This window comes from Cnephaeus nilssonii (assembly GCF_951640355.1).
Source record: "Cnephaeus nilssonii genome assembly, chromosome: 10".
Taxonomy (NCBI): Eukaryota; Metazoa; Chordata; class Mammalia; order Chiroptera; family Vespertilionidae; genus Cnephaeus; species Cnephaeus nilssonii.
In genome coordinates, this window is record NC_137081.1 from 8,265,174 (window position 1) to 8,288,160 (window position 22,987).

General features: G+C 54.4%; 1 protein-coding gene across 7 annotated transcripts in view; it reads right to left on the reverse strand.

The window, feature by feature from the left end:
• The window catches only part of SATB2 (SATB homeobox 2), a 219,051-nt gene that overhangs the window by 169,438 nt on the left and 26,626 nt on the right, over positions 1-22,987 (reverse strand). For 2 of the 7 annotated variants that reach the window (XM_079781988.1, XM_079781984.1), the window contains exons 1-2: positions 10,534-14,490; positions 9,055-9,282 (exon numbers count right to left, since the gene is read on the reverse strand). In XM_079781988.1, coding sequence (XP_079638114.1) covers positions 9,055-9,223 — 169 coding nt within the window. In that variant the 5' untranslated portion in view covers positions 9,224-9,282; positions 10,534-14,490. Of the gene's footprint in view, positions 1-9,054; positions 9,283-10,533; positions 14,491-15,612; positions 15,745-15,814; positions 16,366-22,987 lie in introns of those variants that run through there. The other 5 variants (XM_079781989.1, XM_079781985.1, XM_079781986.1 and 2 more) reach the window with 5 other exon arrangements.

Consider the following 22,987-nt stretch of genomic DNA (forward strand, 5'->3'; position numbering starts at 1 on the left):
CCACACGAGCAGAGGTTAACTCCACTGCCTGGGCTCTGGCCACTGTCTTCGCCCAAGCTTCCGGCGCCCAGTGTCTAGGAACAGAGTCAGAACCCCAGCCTCCGGGGAAAGGGCACTGGCCACTGATGTGGGCTGGGGCCTGGGGCCTGGGGCCTGGGGCCTGGGGCCTGGGGCTGTCTCCACGTTGCTGAAAGCTCCCCTCCCAGGCCAGGAGGCGGGGGGCTCAGCAATGTGGGGGAGCCTGGATTTAATGGTCCCAGTCATTGCCGATGGAAGCCAGAGCCCCTGCATCTCCGGTGAGAGTCTATGTGCCTAAGTGTCAGGGGACAGTGCACGTGGGAACGCGGGGTCCCCCACAACCCCCAGTGTGCCGAGAAGTAATAAGGGTGTTCATTTTTCACCTTCACTCTCTCCCTCCCCGTCAGCCTGGTTATGGCGTCCAGAGAAGGAGGAGCAACAGGCCCGGGGACCACACCTAACCTTTCCCAGGCAGGGCTCTAACAAGAGGAACATTCGTTACTTCTCACTTCCATTGACAACAGTTAAAAAAAAAAAAAAAAGAGGAGATAGTTACACCTCAGGTAGAATAAAAGAAAATATGGTATACCTTCTCACACTGTATATGAAGACAAAAATCAATGACACTGTGCATATATATACACACACACACACACACACACACATATATATATATATATATGTATATGTTTAATTGATTTAAGAGAGGAAGGAAGAGTGAAAGAGAGATAGAAACATCAATGATGAGAGAGAATCATCAATTGGCTGCCTCCTGCACGCCCCACACTGGGGACCGAGCCTGCAAGCTGGCCATGTGCCCTGACCAGGAATCAAACCGTGACCTCCTGGTTCACAGGTTGACACTCAACCACGGAACCCCTCCGGCTGGGCAATCAACGAGCACTTTTAATATCTCCCAAGCATCTGCCTCCCACGGGCTCCTCTCCGAACCTCCTGGGGAGGAGCAGGAACCAGGTGGTCCTCCCCCGGACAGCTTGTAGAGAAAAGCCCAGCGGAGTCCGGGCAAAGCACTTGGGTTATTCTGCATCTTCCTCAGGACGAGAAATGTGTACGCTGTGTGACAGGTCCACCTCATTTTTCTTAACGATGTTTTTATTATTCCTTCGCTCAATTAAAACAGAAATGGATATTGCATCTTCCCACTGTATAATTGTTATTGTAATCTGTTTTCGATCACTGCTCGGGAAATGGGTCCAAAACAACATAAACTCTCCCCTGCCTCACAAGGCAAGTCATTTTCTTTTACTACGACACTCAGAGAGGCATTGATCATGCTGCTCTCTTAGCGTCTTCGGATTATGACAAAGAAAAGTTCTTGTTCCGTGAACCCCGCCCCCCCAAAAAATATTCTGAAAACACTGCTATTTGAAGAATCTTGAGAGGAATGCATTTTCCTACGAAGCTAGCAATTTTGCCTTCCCTTCCATGTATAAATAATTGGAACACGTGCGATAAAAGTATCCAATTTTAATATGGGAAAGAAGGAAACTTGAAAATCCATCTTATTCAGTTACAAAAAACAACAACACCCATACCCTGACACACTTACTTCCCAGCCAAATACAAAGACAATTAAAGACATTTTTAAAATAAAGAAAAAGAAAGAAAAAGATATCTGTGCTCGATATAATGAAATTCAAACTGTTTCTATGAAAACCAGGCATCCCCTCTTTGGAAGGCACTTGCTTTGACTAGAGTCTCTGTCGCTGCCTCTCACACCTGCGCAAATCTGCAGCAAAACAAGAGTCACAAAGCGCTGTGCAACCTCAGTCCCTGTGCAGGGTCGTCCCCCCCCCACCCCCACCCCAGTCTGATGGGAACGCACATTCTTCATAACGGCAGTGTTTCCCCTTCCCTTTTTGATCTTGCTTGTTATGTCAGGCTGCCGTTCACTAACCCACGGTGGTGAGACAGTTCTCCATGCCAAAGAGAAGGCAACTTGTTACGGGCAGAACCCAATGTGCCTTACACACTAGCAACCAGTAATAATACCGGAAGCAATTATACTTGAAATTCAGTACTTCCCCCGGTCTTCTTATCCTACCGTGTCAGAACCACACCTAAAGCTTGTTCTTACTACAATATGAGACGGGTATACTTGGTGGATAACTTTAGTTCGAGGTTCAAATTCTTGAAATTTCTATTCATGCTTTTTTTCTTTATTTTAAGCATTTGTCACACTAGGAACGATTACGCTCGCTAGTTTATACGTGTACACATCACTTAAAATGTTAAAATCAAATGCCATAAACCCAACTGGCACAATATGTCTAAGGCACAAGGTACTCCACATACAGTCATTTCTGCCTACATTTTAAAAAATCTAGACGAAGAAGAACTTTGCAAACGAGGAGCGAAGGACATCAGTTGTCAACGATCATTTCAGCTGCAGCCTTTCCCCGCCACTTAACTATGGTGATTTTGTCACCGTTTTTAAGTCCCTCGCTATTAAACAGCACAACAGCTCTGTTACTTCAAAACAAAACAGAAATTCTACAGAGGTCCATGATTCTGAAAACTCCACCATGGAACATTTTTACGTAAACACCGTGCAGCGTGAAGGGCTGTGGGGCTTGTTTCATGTAAAAGAAGAAAATAAATGTTTGGCTGATCGCTGACAAGAAGGGCAGCGACGTGCCTTCAGAGCCTGGAAAACAGCTCGCTGCACAGGCTGGCGGGCCTTCTGGGGAAATCTGTAAGTCCTCAACTGGCTTTCGTTTTAACTCAGACCTCAGTTCCACTCAGGGCCCTCTCCTTGGACTTGGAATATCTATCACATTGCCCCTAAGGAGTAGGGTGATGAATCCTTTTTGTATATAAAAACCCCATTGTCAGCACATAGACAATCTTCAAGTCTCCTTTGCACCTTAAGATAAAAGGAATGCACAGCTCTCCTTCCTGGCACCCCAAACTAATGCTGAGAAGCAGTGGGGACTGGAAGGGAGAAGGCCCCACACAATCCAAGCCAGCAGAGGGAAGTCACTCATTTCTAAGTTGCTCGAGTCTAAGGAGAAGAATGAAAAGGAAAAGACAAACTCTCTTCTTCATTTGTTCCAGCTAAGCTTAAAGGTCTCCTACTCGAAGCCATTTTTCAGTTTTCCTTTCTTTCTTTCTTTCTTTCTTCCTTTCTCTCTCTCTTTCTTTCTCAAAAAATAACGAGTTAAAATGTGTGGGTCAGATCCAACATTTCACTGCTGTTCTTACTCTTGGGGAGCTGGGGGAGGAGGAAGTTGCTGCCAAAGCTTCTGAAAAGAGAGTTTTGCTGCTAATTTTCCGTTCACAAAATCTAAATTCCCCTTATGCATCTCACACAACTCATGAAATAATACGACGCAGTATTATATCACTGCAAATTGAGACATTTTTATCAAAATAAAGAGTGACGATGCCAACATTTCATTTGTCATTTCCCACTTGTCACTCTTCACTGACAAACTGTTACACATACAACTTTTGTCAAATGCTTCATCTTTCAATGTGTTCCAGAAATGCCATTGTATCTTAGCATTCATGTAAGGCAGAGAGTAAAAACTACTATGTTATCATACATTAGTTATATAGGTTTTTAAAAAAAGGACTACTTTTTAGGTAAAAGAATATAAAGGACTTCTTATTTATTTACATGCTATGTAGGATAAAGTTTAAATTTCCTGAAATATAACAAACTGTGTACATACTGTATGCACCCAAATGCGAGATTATTACCTATAAGAAACTTTTTTAATAGTGAGAAAATGGGCCATTTTCATCTCAACAGAAACCCAAAAATCTCTAAAAAGGCCAAAGAAAATACTACAATTTGAAATTCATTTAGCCGAGTAATCTAATGTCTTTTTGATATATACATATAAATTGTTCCTACACTGGATTCTTCAAAAGGAGAAGAAAGAAAAAAGAAAGGAGAAGAAGGGTTTTTAATTATCAAAGTGTAACCACCAAACCTGACTGTTTGCCAGATATACCAAATAATTACCAACTAATTACCTGGAATATAACTGATTTCCATATTCTTAAAATAACTCATTCATATTCTTAAAGAGCTAACAAATGATGACCGGTCTGTTTCCTTCCCCACAGATATAGTCGAAAAAAAAGCAAAGAAGACAGCACAGGACTCCTAGGTGTAGAGGCTGATTCTGGTCACATCCCTGGGAAAGGGGGATGCTCCTGCCTTCTGTGGGGGTGACAGAGCAGAATGCCTCCAGGCCTCCATGCAGTTCCAACACACGCAGACACGCAGACACACACACACACACACACACACACACACACACACACACACTTCCCTGCAGAGGATCTTGAATATATAATGGCCAGTGGGTTTCTGCTGATGGAACATAGGGCTTCCAAAATTACTCAAAACATCAAATTATGCTCAGGACTTGGAGGGGCGGATACCCTATGTTCTGTTTAATGTGTATGTTCCACTGCATAGATTTTTTTTTTAACCAAGTATATCTTTATTTTAATAACAGGCCAAGGACTAAAAACACTTTCGAGAAGGGCTATTTTTCTACCTCAGCAAAACTACAGAGGACATGCTCGATGGCTGGATGACCCCATCCCTAAGTTCATTCTATTTCAAAGATCTTAAACCCTTAAAAAAAAAAGTGGAATGGAAGAGGGAAACACCATCTTTTCTCTTTGGAAGCAATGACTCCTCCCTACAAGCATGCCGGTACCTATCCTTGGTTAAAACGAATGTAACATTTGCTCTGTTTTTCCCATGTCGACACCATGTCTCTCCGTTTCTAAGTATTTAATGCATTTCACTCCGTCAATATCTCTACCCTTTCATACCGGCGCTCCTTTCAAACAGAAACGTGTGTCTCTACAACTGCTAGTATGCTGACTGCCCCCAACCGGAGCTGCATGCCTCCTACTCCCCATGGAAAAGGGAATGACCCCCGTGTAGACACTTAGACAATGTGCAGCGCTCAGGGAGGCACTGCCCAGCAATACTGATCCCATTTGTTCTCCGACGTGAAGGCATCAGTGTGTGGAGAATAATCATTTTTGTCTCCTTGCAACAAGACAGCTACATTCTTGAAAGGGCTGCCTGACAGCAGGAAGTATAGGTCTACTTCCGGTCAACTAGTCCTAAGATAGCTTCAACAGAGGATTCTTTAGCAAAATTAAATGATATGAAAAACGAACTCTCTCCTCCTCCCCCCCCCCAAACAAAAAGCAAATATCACTATTCCCAGTGTTTAAACATTTCCACCTAAAATCCAGAACATTTAACCCCAATACAAGCATCAAAAGTCACAGGAACATGAAAAATCTCAAAAAGATGTCTGATGTTCCATGCCTCCTATCAGCAAATGCACCATCTGGTAGACTCCAGCACTGTTCACTCAGTTTAAATAAAGCTGTCTGGAAGTTCTTCCCGAATCCAAACAGTAAAAAATGGAACTGCTCCTGTGAACAATGAATGAAGCACACTCAGTGAATGCTCCTCCCGCCCGGCGGGCCAGTGGCTCCGCGCAGGGGCAGCGCGCCCGGCTGGCCCTGGGACTTGGTTGGCATCACTTTCAGTTTATGCTGGAGGTTGCGTGGCTGAAGTGTTACATGCAGCAGAGCATTGTAGGTACTTATGCTAATGGTGGGAGAAAGGATCATCTGATTCTTATTTTCGTCATCTTTTACATCATCTTTGCTTTTTTCTAAATCTTCAAATAGATCTGTAAGTTTTAATCACCAATTTTACAAATATAAATTTCCCCACCATTAATCATCCTTTTCCAAAATCCTTATGGAGTGAATTACTAGCTGACAAGGAACGCCAGTTCGGGTAAGTGAATGTTACCCAGCAGGGATATAAAGCTGTCAACACCACCGTGCTCTTGCCTGCTCTAAACTCTCTCCTGGCCTTCATATGGTTTTTAAAGAGATATTAGCCTGTTTTTTTCCTTCCTGAGGACCTTCTATAAAAGCTGTCATACACATCTGAGCACGTATATTTTATTACATACATGCTTTAAAACACCACTAAGATAAGAGCAAAAACATCCTAGAAAGTGTTGGAAAGACAAAGTAAAACTGACCCCTTTCTTATAGTCTCCTGAAGCTAACCACATTGTAAACGATGCACGAACTTTTCAGTCCTCTATTAAAACGCAACCTGGAGGACTGTGATAGTGATCTACCACCTCAACTAGTTAAAAGCCAGACACTAAAATAAAGCAACCCCCCCTCAAAAAGTAGAATAGCAAAAAAGTAAAATAAATTAAAAAATTTTACTATCGCAACCAATGCACTCAGAAACATTTATCCACTCACTGTTTATCAAAGCAGTAAGATAAACTGCCATTTTATCAATAAACAATTAACAATAATTAACGATAATTTCTGCTATTTTTAGGGGGGAGCTCCCTCTAACATCACTAAAGATTAACAAATACATCCTCCCAAATTTTGAGCTCTATTTTTAAAACATATTATTATAGTCATTATTATAGCAACCTTTTCAACATTTACAAGACTGTAATATACCTGAAGATTGTAATAGCAATGCAGAGCTGTATTTTTGTAGTTGTCTACACTTATTATGTTGCTTCACAAAGAAAATTTAAACAAAAGGAGGTAGGGTGATAGAAATATAATCTGTCTTTTATTTATACTACGCTCCAAAATATAAAGTCTTTCAAGTATGAAAACCTGCTAAATAGAAATATATTTTAAACATTTTTTAAATTTAGAATGTGCATTTTTAAAAGCTTTGCTTTTCTCCAATCTGTGCGTGATTAAAAGTTACAAGAAAATGAAATTATTAACATTTCAATGCACATTTGGAAACTACTGTATATAAATGTAAATCCCTAACATAATCATTAACATTCAATAAGAAAACTTTGTATTACTGAAATTTTATGTTCTGGTTGTTACATTTTAAAGCTTTCTAAATTAAAATCTTTCCAACTTATTATGCTATATAGAGTAAAATTTTTCTTTTTTAAAAATCTTTAAAAATCCACCATGTGTAAACTATTTAAACCACTTTACTATTAAGTGTTATAAATGGTAATTGTTGAGACAAAATAATGTCATCTTTATTTGCAGTTTGGAAGCAGCTAGTAAGACCTTTGTTATTACTAAATGAAGCTAAAGCTCAGAAAAAGTGACAAAAGTAGTTTGTTGAAACAAATCTATTATTCATCACCAAGACTTAATAAATTTACTTTACATCAAATTTATAACAAGTGATCAAATGTGAATTATAGTCTCAGAAAATAAGAAAAGCAACTACTATTTTACACTAAAGGTAGCCCTGGTTATCAAAATTAGGCAGTGTCTTTCACAGTTCAATATGATATAAATAAAGTTTGTTTTTGGAAAGCACGATTGTTAATAATTATAATCAAAAATATTTAGAAACGTCTCTCAATTTAGTGAATTTTACTAGGTCTTCAGAAAGAAACCAAAATTTCCAGTCTATGTTTTTTCTTTATGCATAAGGCCACTTTGAGAACAAATCCTCCAAGGATTTCTAAAAGTTTTTTAATCAAACATTATCCATTATCAGCGCATATCATATCATCCAACATAGCCACTATATATTTTTCTCTCTTACATGCATATATTAAAAAAGGATATGAAAAGTCAAAACTTATTGCTCCAGGCTCAAGACAGAACATTAATAAATACCACTTTTAAAAGTGGGTCACAGAGCTACAAGTTTTCTTTTGCTTCATTAAAAGATGTCTTCAAGCCCCTAAAATGGAAGATGTGTGAGCTACCATTTATAGCCAACTAATTTTTTAAAGCTTTAAAAATGGTGAGAATGAATGCTTCTCAAGGGAGATGATTAATATAAGGATCTAAAGCAAACCATCCTGAATGTCTACCATCAAGACAGTCATAGCAAAATAAGTAAAAATAAAACCCTGCTACTTTATAAAATGCCTGCATTTAACTCTTTAAAGGGGAGTGAACATGTTAAAAAATTACTTCAAAATACATACTATGGTTATTTAGGACCTGGGGTTGGAGCTCATCACTAAGTTTTGCCAGGGTTTTGTAACATTACAACAGGCTAATATAAAGGATTGTATTAAATAGGCTACTGCTGAAAATTTTAGGACAAAGAAAAACTTTAGAAGCAAAAAAGTTAAAAGTCATTTATCCCAAGCACAATAAAACTGCATACCATGGAGAAATATGCATTTTATTTCTAAAAAAAAAACAACAACTGGCAAATGGCATATAAACCTCAAAATATTTGAGTAATGTATCAATTCCTTGCACATCTTCATTTTATAAAATTACTTTCCCTAACCACTTTAAAAGAAAGTAGCTGTTTCACTAGTAGAAAAAAAACCCTCAAAAGTTTATTTTTAATAATACTGAATTCCTGGAAAGGAAATAAGGCTACTATGCTGTTTTACCTATTGTGCTAGAATTCCTAACGAAGTTACGAACGCATAGGACTGAAAACTCTATAGGAAACAGTAGCATTGAAGCCGCTCAGGGCCTGACAGATGCATGGTTCTTTATTTCACACGTGAAATGTGGCAGGGAAGACCCCCGGCGGTGACTCACGGGTCCCCGAGCCCTGTCCTAACTGCAAGGTAACTGACAACCCTCCTGCTCCTGCACCGGACGGAGCATGGAAAGCTCCTCGTCCACCCAAAGCGCACGTACCTGAACTTCATCCCTACACCAGACACTGCGAGGCCAGGCAACCGAGTGAAATCCCCAAAAAAGCTCTCTAGGAAAATCTAGAAACAGTTAGCTGGCTGTGACATAAACCTGCCAACACCTCGGCGCACAGTGAGTGGCAAAGTGCCCAAAACATGCCACCCCCTGGGTGAGCCGCTCTCCGGTCGGAACTGGAGATGAAGCTCCCAGTCACCGGGGAGAGGCGACGGGGGCCTGATCCGGCGACCGGGCAGCCGCTTCCTGTAACCCTACACCGTCCTACCCCGCGCGGGAGCCCGACGCACCTGAACCCTGACACCGGCCCCGGCCCCGCGCCTCCCCGCCGCTGCGCGCCTCCCCGCCGCGGGCTGTTACCTCCCACGGCCTTGGCCACGGCGCCGTTGGGCCTCCCGCGGGCTCCCATGGGGCTGCCGTTCTGCTCCAGCCGGGCCACCTTCACCGGGGGAGGCCCCTTGACGTCGGGGCTGCCGCTGCGCCGGTCGGGGCTGTCCCGCAGGCACGGGCTCTCGCTCCGCCGCTCCATGCTGCTCCGGCTCGGAGACAAAGTTCCCACCGGCAGGTCGCAATAAAACGCGCAGGGACCTAGGGAGGGGGCGGGGGGAGGGAAAGGGGAGGGAAGAGAAAAAGAGGGAAAACCGCTCACACACGTGATAGACGTTCAGGCCAGTGGCGGAGCGACGCGGCCCCGCCGCACCGACTTCCTCCCACGCCGCCCGGGGGCGCGGGCCGGGACGCCTCCCCGCCGCACGCCCCGCGGAGCCCCGCGCCCCGGCCCCGTCGCTGTTTCCCGGGGACTCATTCGCCCCCGCGGTGCCGTCGGGGCCCGCGCCCAGGAGCAGCAGCCGGCCCGCTGGGACAGGTGGGCACAAACTGTGCCCGGGTGCGGCAGCCTCGCCGTCGGGGGCTCGGGTTGTGGGGAAAGTGAACTTCATAAACAGGCATCCCACCGCTCACTGGGGGTGGGGGGTGGGGGTGCGCACAAGTCTAAACGAAACCAAATGAACCCCACGATGAATGAATGCGCTGTTCCCGGCCGGGCCGGAGCCCGAGGCCTGGCTATGGGAGCCCCGAGTCCCTGCCTTCTACCGGGACCGCGTCGGTCTGGAAACGCACGCACACTTTGCACAAAATCAACCCTAGTCCCACGGTCAGAAGCATCCAGAAACATTGGGAGGTGTTCATCAGAATGTCCCCCAATAACCTTCCTCCCAAGGGCAGGGGCTACCATTGTTATGTTGGAACTTTCTTATCTTCCTACGATCCTATCCTACGTGGTTTCTTTTAAAAGCTCTGCAGCATGAAATCCAAAAGCAAAAATAAAAAGTAAATGAGAAGCTTTTAAATTACTAGTGCAGCCAGGACTAGCCTTGATCAACCCCCATGTTCAAATCTCTCCAAAAAAAGTTTTCCTCCGGGTCGCTTGACTGGCAGCGCTCTCCTCCTCGGGGAACCCACCGATCTCGGCACCCCGGGATTTTTTTTTGGGGGGGGGGGGAGGGCGGCGGCGGAGGAGGAGGGGGAGACACCTGATGAAATGGCACCACCCTGTCGCGACACCCCGGGAAGCCGGAGCCGGCCCCGCAGAGCGCGCCGGGCATCCTCTCGGGCGCTCTGGCCGCGGGAGAAGCCGCGCTGCCAGGCTCCCCGAGACCAGGCGGGGGTGGCCGAGGGGCGGGGAGCGGGGACGGAGCCCCGGGGCTGCGGTCAGAGACTTCGCCCGCTCCCGCTCGGCTCCTCCGGCCCCGAGGCTGCGCGCTGCGGGGCGGGGACGGAGCCCGAGCCGGGGCTTCCCCAAGTCCAGACGCGGCGCGGGAGTCGTCGCCACGTACTTACTGCTCACGGTCTGTCTGTAGCTCGGCTGGCTGGGGCTCTGTCCATGGAGCAGAAGTAGCGAGTCCAGGGTGGAAAGTTTGTGGTGCTCTGCCGCGCGGTGCCCGCCTGGGCTTCCTTCCTCTTCCCTCTGCCCCTCGCCTCCGCCCCGGGTCCCCGCGCGCACGGTCCCGGGTCAGGGTGCCTTCTAGCGCGGGGATGGCAGTTATGATGATGATGATTGGGGGGGAAGGGGAGGGGGAGGAGGGGAGGGAGAGGAGGGCTCCTCCGAAGGGGCACCGAGCGAGCGGGGGAGGGGGCCGCAGAGGAGGGGAGAGGAGGCGAGGCAGAAAAAGCCCTTCGCACCTCCGCCGCGGAGACCCGATCTGGAGAGAAAGGGCTGAGGACCGGGAGGCGGCGGAGGCGGGCCGGGCTGCCGCTCCGCCGGGCTGCTAGCTCGCGAGGACCGCGGCCCGAGCCGCAGGGCCGGGGCCACCGGGAGCCGGGGAGGCGCGGGGAGCCGGGACCGCGCGCGGGAGAGGACGCGGCGGCCGCCCGGGCTGTCACCTCCAGCCTCTCCCCTCCAGGCCGCCGCCGCCAGCAGCCGGAGCCAGACTCCCTGACCAGCCGCAGGGACAGACACTGAGAGGGAGATGATTATTAGTTGCGTTGAGTCATCAGGCAAAGTGAGTCCTTTTGGGTAGTCCTCGGTTTCCGATTTCTCCCCCTCCCCCTTTCCGTCCCCAGATCTAGCGCCTCCAAAATAATAATTTGGGGTGGGGGCGGGGGAGGTCTCTGGATGATTTCGGGATGGGGGTTGGGGGGGAGAGATCTACACCCAAGCCAGGCTGGTCCTCCGCGGCGAACGCGGAGAGTGGGGGGCGGGGAGGAGGGCTGGGGAGGTGGCCGGGGGAGGGGGGCCCCGCCTGGCAGGAAATTAAACATCAATCAATCAATCGCTGGGAGCCGAGCGACCCAACGGCGGCGGGGCTGCGGAGGAGGTAGAGGGACTGGCGAGAGGCGGGTGGGAGGCCGGGGAGAGGGAGGAGGAGGAGGAAGAGGAGAGACGGCGGTGGGAGAGCCGTGTGGCAGGGACCGCGCGCGCGGGGCGGCGGAGGGCTGAGGCTTGAGAACCGAGTGCCGCGCGAGCGGCGGGTGCTCCCGGGCGCCAGCGGGCGCCGGGGCCCGGGGTCTGCTCCTCCTTCTCCTCCTCCTCCTCGTGGCGGGTCCAGGGTGCGGCTGCCTCTCCCAGCCCCGAGGCGCACTCGTCCTGGCGCGGAGGCGGCAGCGACCGGGCTGGCGCTGGTCGCCTGGTGTCCCCGCGGAGGCGCAGACCGGCTCGCAGGAGGTGGCCGCGGCTGCCTGGGCTCCGGGTCCGGCTAACTGCGCCGAGTACTTTCGACTTTGGAGATAGGAGGGCTACCGCCTCCCCCACCCGCCGCCTCCGCCCACCACCCACCGCCTCCGCCCCTCGGAGCAACTTTTCCCGGTGCCGGCGAGCTCCCCCTCCGCGCGGAGCCAGCCGACCGGGCCCGCCGCGCGCGCGGAGAAGGCCGCTGCGCCCTCAGAGCTGGCACGATCGCGGGTCCAGAACAATAGCGCGGGTGTCCCAAACGGCAGGCGCGCTGGCACTGCCCGCCGAGCCGGGGGTGGCACTGGAGAGAGCGCTGTGTGGGGGGCGCAGAGCCGGGAGCATCCCTGGATGAAGTCCCCGGAGTGCTCGCAGCGCCGGCGACATCTCGATCGGTGCCGCCTGAGCCCCCCGGAGGCCGTGCCGAGGTGGCAGCGAGGGCGACGGGGCCGCCGGTCCCCCGGCTGCGGGGCTGGAACTCCAGGGACCTCCAGCGGCTCGGGCCCCGGGCTGCGAGCGCGGGCGGAGCTGGGCGGCGAGGACCAAGCCTCTCGGTTCCTGGGGGGCCGTGCGGGGGCGTCTCCAGCGGGTCCGGGGAAGCCGTCACTCAGCCCCAAACTTTTGCCGCTCGCCGCGGCGGCAGCCTCCCGCAGCCCGGCTCCGGCCGCGGCGTTCATTTAAGGTGGCACGGGGCATTCGCCGAGCCGGCCGGGCTCTGGCCGCGCTTTTGTCCCTGAGGTCCCGCTTGGGCGCGCAACCTCCTTAAAGAAAAGCACGTGGGCAGGAGCCGCGGCCCCCCGCCAGGTGCCTAGGGCGCCGGCTGACACTCGAGGGCCGGGTTTGGGGCGGGACGCGTGGACACGACCCCGCTGGCCTTGCGGCCAATGAAGACCCCCTCAGCTGGCCGCGCCTTTCGTCCCTCCAGCACACCTTGGCTCTCCCTGATCCCCAGGACCCGAGGGCTCCCCACACCCCGCCGCCCAAGCCACCGGTCCCCCTTAAGAAGTGCTGACTGTACGGCGGCGCCAGAGGGCCAAACTAAACTCGGTTTCGGGAAACGCGCTCGGGGGTGAGCCCGGACCTTCTCTGCACCCGCGCACCCGCCGCGGGAAGTCTCGCTAGCCTAGTCCGCGGCCCGGCCCCGGTCCCCTCGGCGCACCCACCCGGTGGACGGCTCGCGCACGGCCGTCCCCTAAAAAGTAGGGGAGCCTCTGGAGCAGCAAGGACGGTAGAAGCGAAACCTGCCCCCCGGCCGGAGTCTCCGCGCCCAGATCCCGGAGAACCCCGCACCCAGGCGCCGCCCACCCAATTTCAAAGGAGCCCGAGGCGACTCCCGAGGCGTCCGGAGCCCTGCCGGGAAGGGAGGCCGGCCGAGCCGTAAACCTGCGGGGAGCCACCCTGGGAGTTTTAGGCAGCGTTTTCTTTTCCCCATTTTTATTCCTTAAATCCCACCCCAAACGCACCGGTTAGAGAAAACGCACCGTTCACGTCGGCGAGGAAAAAAAAAAAAAAAAGGTGGCTCAAGTAAATCTGCTCGCGGTGGTAGCTGAAAGGGTTTGGGGGCTGCAAAGAAGCAAACTGTAAGTTTGATCGACAAACTTTCTTCTTTATATATCCTACCCCGTCGGGATGGGAAGGGGGTGTTGCAAAAACCAGCCACCACTGTCAAAGTTTGAGCCTGTTTTCAAAATGGTGAAAGGCGCATTCCTATTTAACATCTCAACAACGATGATAATGCTGTTTCTTTCCTTACCTTGGTATTGAAAGGCGGGATCCTCCTCTGGATCAATGTCCAGGAACTTAGAAGAATTGGTGATATTAGGTCTTCAGTACTTCTGGGGAGGGAAAGAAATGCGAGTGGTTTAGCCAGGATCGTTACTGTCTGATTCGTCACTATTATTATATCTGATGATGCGAATGGTTGGAGCGATTCAATCTTAAGTCATTAATGAGCTATTTTATAAACGCCACTGTTTGAAGATCATTTACATTTTGCGAAGGATCACTTCCCTAACCTCACAGGCTTATGTCAACAGCATGATTACAGGACCTCAGTTACACTTTTATAAACAACACGGCCGTATTGTTAATCGGTTAATATTTTATAAAGTGTAAATATTTTATTATGTTTTGAAGGGAGCTATTGATTCTAAATTATTAAACTCCCGAGAAGGGCGATTTAAATAAAGCATACAATTATGTACAATTAAATGTACATTGTGGCTGGTTTGTTTTCAGATTCCGCTCCCTTTTCAATTCATTGCTTCCTCTTTATTAAAAGCAAATTCACTGCTTTCTCTTGTCCATTTTTTATATCATTTGGGGGGAAAGAACTCCAACTATTTAAAATTACATTTAGCATAAAGGGAAATGTTGAATAATATGAATTACTACCAGAATTGTATTTTGAATGTGGACTTATGTTTAGTAACACATTTTACAAATATCTTTCGATTTAAATGAGAATTTTAAGAAGTTTTGTGATATATGTCCGGTGTGTGTGTGTGTTTTATTTCCCCTTAGAGTTTTGTCCTTAATAAAGGCTTTTATGTTTCGAATTGCATAAGCTTTTATATAGAAACTGCACAGTTTTTGTATTGATCTTATATCAATCGAAGTAAGCAATTATTTCCAGCGTATTTAATTTTGACAATAAGAAACTTTAAATAACGTTTTTGCCTTTTACTAGGATTTTCTATTTTTTTAAAACAGTAAATAAATTATGATGACTCTACAAGTTTTGTTTGGTTTCGTTTCGTAGTCCTCAAGAGGTTTATTTCCAAACGTTTTAAAAACAAAATCATACTCAAGAAAGAAATTTGTTTCGGTTACTTTTTAAAAAAATTAATTTGACCCAAAATGCATTTCTGTGCATTCCCGGATCGTTTGCTGCAGTCCTCACAGCACAGAGTTCCCATGGGGTGGGGGGCATTGTTATCTCTCAGCTTGCTTCTCGCTGACTTTTTGTCTGGAATGCACTCAAATTTTCCCTTCTCCCCCTACTCCCAATTATTTTCACATATCATTTAGTCAAAGGTCGCCTGTCTTTCACAATCACTGAGATTTGTTATTTTAAAAGTCAAGGGATCTTTTTTGCTGGGCTTGCATATGCATGTTTTTTCTTCTGTCCCTGCTCTCCCCTTTTCTCTCTAGCTCTTCGCAGGCCTTCTCCTTTCTTTGGCAGCCTGCACTGTTAATGGCAACGCTTGATTTCTGTCTCGGGACACCGATGCTTTGCCGCGCTTGCCCACCACTCCGGCCAACCTTCCTTCCCCAAAGCTACCCTGGACGGCCTAGGCCCGATTGCCTGGGAACGGGGCGCCGGTGCCAGGCCTAGGAGTCCGCTCCCCGCTGGGCCACGCGGGCCTCTGACGGCCCAGCATCCGTCCCCAAGCTCCTAGATTTCCAGCCTGACCCCCCTAGAGGCCCTGCTGGCCCGGCGCTGCCCCTTAGAGAACACAGGCAAGTTGGGCCGAGTCCCCCCTCCCCCCCACGCCCGCACGCGCTCAGGGGGCAAACTGGGAACCGTCAACATCCAAACCCTTGGACGGTGCCTAGGTACCCACCCCGGCCTGCCTCTACCCCACTCGCACCCCCACGAACACACCACCATCCCCGCCACCCGGCCCTGGGCTGGCTGCGCTGGGGCCAGAAGGGGGCGGGCGGGAGGGAAGCCTTCATTCACGTGAAGCCAACACCAGCTCAGCAGCCAATTTCCGCCGGGAACCGTCCGGGAGAGTTGGGCGACCCACATTTTCGAGGACCACTTCCCTGCGCCGGGATGGGGCTGGCCACGGCGCGCGCCAAGTGGAGCAGGGCCCGGGGCCAGCACGGCCCGGGGAGACGGAGCCTGGGAGGCCGGGTCGACGAGGGTGGGCTCCCGCCAGCCGGTTCCCGGCCTGCTCCGGGGAGTCTGGGTTCTGCCCCGCGCGCAGGGGGGCGGGGGACACTTACTCTGTTTTCCGCACGCTTTCCCCGTTGGCATCCGAGCTGGACACATCCCAACCCGCGCCGGGCAAAGATGAATGACTCCTGGCTCCCGCGGCGGCCGGGCGGCCGGGCGGGGGCGGAGCGGGGCGCAGCCGTCGGGCCGCCTAAGGTAGGGGCGGCGGAGGTCCTCCCATCCGCCCAGGAGCCAGCCCTGCCGCCGGGACGGTGCCCAGTCGCCGGGCGACGGCTAATTGGGGAGGAAGGAGGGCAACCAGCCGGAGTTAGAGCAGTGAGCCCAGCACCCAGGAGGCAGAGGACCCCGGGAGGCCGGGGAACAGGCCTGACGGCGCCCCCCTGGGAGGGAGGGACACGCGCGCATCGGCCCGGAGCTTGGGGTCCCAGGTGGAGGGGCTGAGAGCGCGCGTCAGGGATGAGCGATGCCCACGCGGGGGAGGGAGGGAAGGGCCGGTTCCGGGGCCCGGGGAGGCCTTGGCTCCAAGGTGGGGATGCGCCTGCGGCCAGGGCCGCGGGCTGGGAGGCCGGGGAGGCGGAGTGCCCGCGGGCTCCGAGCCCTGCTCCAGCGACCCCGGCCGCGCCCGCGGGACTGCGGATCCACGCGGTCTCTCCACCGGCCCGAGCTAATAGCTAGGCCTCCTGCAGCCGCGGCGACCGGGAGAACCACTGCCCCGCTCATCTAGTTTTTAAAAAATAGAAACCGACTTTAAACGCCCGGGGGAAGGAGACCAGGGGGCCAGAAAACGAAACGCCAAGGAGCGGCCGCGGCCTCCCCGCCCCCACCTCGGGGCGAGGGGTTGGAACGGGGGTCACGCTCCAGCCCCGCCGCGTTTCCCGTCGGGAAGCACCGCGCCAGGTGGAGGGGGGCCGGTCCCCTCTCCACTCCCCGGGCCCCAGGAGGTGGCGAAGATCCCCGAGGCCCGGACTCGTCGTCAAGGCCCCTCACCCCCCGAGCCCGGGTCACCGCCGGGGTCCCAGGCTCCGCCGAGGCGTCCTCTCCCGACAGCGCCACCGCGTGGGCTGCGGCCGGGCCCTGCGCTCCCGCCGAGCCGCCGCGGCCAGGAGCCGAGCCTTCCGGCCGCCCGGAGTCCTCGGGACCCGACGGGGATGCGGCGGGGGGTGGGCGGGCCCGGGACGCAGCCCGACGGTCCCACCCGAAAGTGCGGTGCGCGGGGCAGGCAACGCGCCGGGGCCCTCCGTTCGCCCCAACCCCTCGTAGTGAAAAGTACACCTGAAAACTCCAGGCCCCGGCAGCTCATCCGCACCCCAAACTCCGGCCAGGCCAGCCTGCGTGACCCAACCCTCGCTGGGACCAGAGAGCCGGGACGCCCGCGCTGGCCTCGAACCGCGACCCGAGAGCGGCAAGCCTGCCACGGAGCCAAGGGCGCGGGCACTTACCGGGACCCCGGGACGCACGGAGTCCCGTCTGTCTATTCGGCGGCCTAAGCCCATCCGAGGAGGCAGGGAGCCCACAGGCGTCCTAGGCTGGCGGCCCGCCGGGCCTCTGGGTCTCCCGAAGCCCCTCTGGGTCGGTGGAAGCCCGATCCCCGGCCCAGGCCCAGGCGGTGCGACAGCCGTGTCCTGGGGCGCAGTCCCGCCGCGCCCGCGGCGCCGGCCCCCGGGCCCTGCGGCCACGCTCGGCTGAGCCGGGCATCACCGCCTCTGGCTGAGAAGACTCAGTAGGTAGATTGGGGGCTTATTTTAAATAAATTCAACTGTTCACACGGGCGCCCCACACACACACACTGTCAGCTACTGAAAAGGACAGCGACCCAGAAAGGTGTCCATTCACCTGGGCCTCCCAATGGCAAGGTTCCCAGCCCGCACCAACAGCAGCGGGCCTGGGCGCCTGAGTGGTCCCCTGCCCGGAGGCCACACGCAGGCAGGCCCTGGGCTTGTCACCAGCCTCCTGAGTAGGGGTGCTCCGCAGCCCCTGGCCTGCTCACCCACGTCCTTGCCATCGCGGGGACCCATTCGTTTCTAACTTCTAATCCACAGGCCACGCGGGGCTTCCTCCAAGCGGGCCGGCCAGGCAGCCCGGCCCAGTGGCTCACCTTCTCCCGCTGGCCGCCTCTGCCCCGGTGCCCAGTACCGATCAGTCACGTCTGCACCTCCAGGAGTCCACAGCGGATGCCCTGGGCGTCGCTCTTCCAGCCCCGGGGCTGATTTAAATAACTAATAAGCTGGGAGAAATTTTACGAGGGGAACTTTTCCTTCTAGTATCAATAAAGCCTAGTAATTGGGTTTGTTGGTTACCTAAGCTCCAGTGTCCCCTTCTTTCTCTTCCTCCCTCTTCTCTCTCTCTCTCTCTCTCTTCCTCTCTCTCTCATTCAGAAGCAACATTTTTTAAAAACCGGCAACTGTGTGTGCGGTTGTGTGTGGCGTGCAAGTGCGAGCGTGTGAAAGAAGTTTGTTTCACAAGCCCTTTGGCTGCCGAACAATCGTCCTTGTCACTCGGGGCGGGCAGGGGCGAGTTCTGAAGGTTGACAACAATTCCAGGCTCCCGGTACCAGGATAACGTGAGGGGTCTGAGGAGTGCTCCCTGCGGGTGTGATGAAGACACAGGCGGGGGCTCCCGGTAGTTCGCATTGTGATTACCTTTCACTACATGGGGAGCTCCAGTCCTAGATGGGAGTCATAGTTCTTTCACTCAGTAGACACCTCCGTACTGTAACGCATTCTAAAGGTTTGCTTTTATTTTCTAATCCTTTAGAAAGCGCGTTTTGTAGTCATCAGGAATGTTTCCACCTGGGAAACCAGACCTCAGTTTAAAAATAGAAAAGGCCATTCCTGAATGATATTTGCAAGCAGCCCATTTGCTGGTGTCTGCCGAGTCCGAGCCTCCGCAGAATCTCCGCGATCTAAAGGCGATCTGAGCCTCTCCGCCTCTCAGTCAGAGCGGGATGTACATTTTGTTTGTCCATTTCTGCTCTACGGAAGTAAACAAATCTTTCAAAGGACTTTTCGAAAAGCATTATACGAAAATCCCCTTGAACTCGAATTCTATACCGAATACAACATAGCTAGTGTTTGCCATGACCAAGCTAACGAAATGAAGGGTATTTCTAAATCAGATTCTTGTTCGGGTCAGAAGCTGGTCGCTGAGAAGTGAGGAGAATTCAATGGTGCAGACCCAGGGGGCGGGAAGGCAGCCGGCCCGGAGGTTCCAGGGCACACCCGAACGTGGGCGCTCAGACTTGGTGTTGACACACACAGAGAGCTTGTCCTTTACACTCTCAACTCGAACATGGATGAATTTTCTTGAGCTCGCCTTGTTTGAGCCTGGGAGCCCCAAACGGAGCCAGGGCTGCCTGCAGCCAGGTAACTTCCGGAGGCCCAGGTATTCCGGGATAGACCCAGCCCTTTGCCCAGGGCCCTCGGAGAGCCGCGTCCTGCCCACCTCCTGGGCGCTGCCACTTCCCCAGCCTCAGGCGGCATCTCAGGCTAAGGGGCTAAGGGTACCAGAGAGCCTTACCCCCTCTCCCTTCTCCGAGATCGGCTTGCCCGGGTGTTGGCATTTGGCTGCCAAAGGGGGGACTCCTGAGCTGTGAGTGACTCTCCCTGTCCCCTGCTTTCTCAAAGGCTTACAAAGGCTTACAACCAACCTTCCTTCCCACCTTCCCACGGGCTCCTGCTCCCACCATCCTCCTCATTCATGCCCTTGCCAGGCACCTGGCACCCACCGCAGTGACCACGTGCTGGGCACTCACTGTAGCACCCCCTTATCCCCTAAACGAGTGCCCCTGCTCTGCCCTCCCAGTGCCAGGAAGTGGGATACAGTGGCTGAGGAAGAGGAAAGGACTGGGAAGAAAAGGGCAGGGCTGAGGACAGCCCAGCGTCTCTGCTCCATCCACCTCAGCCTCCCCAGCCAACCAGGACCCCCAGGCCCTCCTCCCCCCCCCCCTGCGGCCCCCAAGGAGCTGCCCTGTGAACCCAGGCTGTGCCCCAGCTTTTCTGCACCCCCTGCTCTCTCCGGTCTTGGTTTCAGCTAAGCTGTTTTCTGAGGTCTTGGAAACGCCACTCTTTGCCTCCTTCACACTCCTTTAAAAAACAAAAAACAAGCAGTGTCCCCCAAGCCCGGCCTCTGCCAGGCCCCGTGCCTCCCCCAGAGCTCTGTGTGCAGGGGCGAGGAGATTTGTCTGTTTACCGCCGATTTAATTAAGACAGTTACGTGCCGTGAACTCTCCGGGCCCCAATCAATGCGTTCTGATTTGGAAAGTCAAATAGAATCACATCTTACACATGTGCAGCCCCTGTCGGCCGGCGGGGCTGGGGACAGACGCTGTTGTCCTTCTGCACCGCCTGGACCTGGTCTGAGAGAGCCCTGCAGAGCAGGTTGCCCTGCTTGTCCCTGGAGACCTCCGCTTGGCCTTCCCGCAAGACCCAGGCCTTCCAGGGCAGGGTGTGAAAGGCTGAACCCCAGCGCCCGCCCCCCCTCCCCCCACCGTGTCCCTAAGCCAGGAGCCGGGCACAGGAACCCGCTTCCCCGAGGCCCAAGCGCTGCAGAGCTCCAGGCCCTAGGCCCGTGCACCTGGCCCAAACGCAGCCGTTTTAGCGGCAGAGAAAGCGGGAGAGCCGGCCTCTCCTCTCCCCAGTTGTCCCCCCCAGTGGCGTCCCCTCCCCCCAACGCACACTCAGGTGCCGGACTGCAGCAGCGGGCGCGTTTGCCTAATTTGTCACATTGGAAAGGAAACCTCAGATGACCTGAGTGGAACACTTTCCGGGCGTCCAGGAATATGCTGCCAGCAGGCGCTCAGTGGAGGGGGCAGCGGGCCTGAGAGTGGGGTCGGGGTAGAGACAGACCTTCTGACTTGCCCTCCTGGGCTTTCCTCCCCAGCAGCCTCGCTGTCCACCTTTACTGCCCCTCACCACCCTCTCCCACCCTCAGAAGCAACCCCTCACTTCCCCGCCCTCAAGGAGGAGCGGGAGAGAGTGGCAGGGTCTCCCAGGCCCATCCCTCCCCTGGGGGTGTCCTGGGACCCAGGACACAGAGGCCTGAGCCCCGTTGCTGGCAGTCCTGGCTGTGTGGTGAGTGCGGGCACCTCCTACTCCTTCCTGCCCACTGCGGGCCTGACCCTGGGAAGTCGCAGACCCGCCACCGACTTCATCACCATCTAGATGAGCCCCTGGGTGTTCAGTAGACTTGGAATCCAACAGAAGTGCCTTATTTTTTTTATTTTTTTTAAGGAATTGGGGCTGTTGAAGCATTCTGGGCAAGCCTGCGGTTGGGGAGGGGGTGGTAGAGGAGTTGTCCTCAAAGCTGCTGGGACCGGCCAGCCAGCCCACCTTCCCCGTCACCAGGGCCTTGGTAGGGTTGGCTGTGGTGGGTCGTGTGTGCTCCGGGCACTCCCCCCAAAAAGGCCTCCTGCAGCTGGGGACAGGAAGATTGGGCTGGAGAGTCCCGCTTCCAGGGGGGCTTTTTGCATTAAAAAAAGAAAAGTTGTTTATTTCCTTGAAGGACTCAGCCCTGCACTAGAAGGTGCCACGGCCCGGCCGCCTGGGACTCGCCCCTCCCACGTGCGTCTGGCAGCAGCGGTGACGGTTGGTTTAGCTCTGGGAGGTACTGGGGCCTGGCCGAGCCTGGGGCCAGGCGCCTACCAGAGGCCCAGGCGCCCTGCGTGTGTGTGCAAACTGCCTGGGGTGTTTGGAGGGCCGGCCTGCTAGTGGGGGGCCGGCCTGGCGCGGCCTCACCCTCGCCCCGAGTGTCCCGATTGTGGACGCGGCGAATGGGCCCACGGATCAGCTCCACGGAGGGGCGGCGCGGCCGGGGGCGGGCAGGGCCGCGTGCAGCTGCACGGCCGCCCCCTCCCTCCGCCGAGGCCGAGGTGGCCCGGGAGCCCCGCCAGCACTCCCCGCAGGCGGAGCTGCCTGGCAATCCCTGCACTTTGTCATCACGCCCGAGTATTTGACATTCGCAATTATCTGCAAATACCCTGATCGGTTTGTATATGAAACACTTTTTTTCCTGCCTAAAGATTGGAATCTGGTAAGTTTCAGACAAGTGGTTGCGGGGGGGAGGTGACCCGGGGGACCGCGCGGTGAACCCTGCTCGGCGCGGTGGGCGACGACAAGGGATGGGTCTGCGGGCCGCCCCCTCCTCCCCCAGCCCCGCTCAGAGCCACAGCCCTGCGAGGTCAGAAAGGGCCCGGGAGGCGACCCTGGGGCTCCCCTGGGAAAGGAGTGCCCCCTAATCCCTGGGAGGGGGAGCTGCAGGGAGAGGGGGGCCCACCAGAGGCAAACCCGGAGGTTAAGCGTCTTGATCACCGGATAGGGCGCTGCCCGGCCTGCTCGCCATCACTGTCAGTCACCTGCTCGGACCGCGCAGGATTACCTGCTCCAGGACCTTCCCGAAGCGCCTCGGCCCCCGCCCGCCCCGCCCGCCGCCGGCGGGAGGTAGCCAGGTCCCCTTGCCGAATAAACGGGTGTCCCTGCGACCCCCCCTCGCCCCCCAGAAGGTTCCTACATCCGGGAGGGCCGCGCCGGCCGCGCACCGCTCACCTCCCAGGCGCCGCCTCGGGCTACCGGCCTGGGACGCAGCCCGCCCACGGAGAGAACGGCGGCGGCGGGGACAGGGCGGGGACAGCCCGGGATGGTCTGGGTCTTCCGCGGCCTGGGGAGCCCGATCCTGGCCCCTGGCTGAGCCGAGGGGCCTGGGGCCCAGGCACGGGGCGGCCAGACCCTGCCCGCGCGCGGGGCGCACAGCCTGGGGGCCCACTCTCCGTCCCCACCGCCCGTCCCGCCCTGTGTCTCTGTCTCCAACAAGTCCAGCCTCTTCGCAGCGGCGTATGGGCCACTTCAGAATGACCAGCCCTCCTGCAGCCCCCTCCCCACGCACGAAGCTGGCGGCTCAGACCCTGGGCTGGGCTGATTGTCACACCTGTTGCCTTTCCGGGGGCGCGGGAGGCGGGCAGGTGAGGGAGCGGCGGGGCGGGGTGGTGCGCCATCTCCACGGGAAACTGCGGGGCGCGGGGGGGAGGAGGGGGCGCGTTTGGCAAGTGAGCCTTTAGGACAGCCCAGCCGCCAAACCTCTGGCGCACTCTGCAAAGGGAGAGCAGGGAGAGCGGGCCGGGCAGACACCCCTTCCCCCGCCCCTCGCCCTCTCCCGGCGCCCCAGGCAGGCCACCCCGCGGGGACCCAGAGGTGCTGCTGGGAGCGCATCCGCGCTCCGGGCTGCGGCTCAGC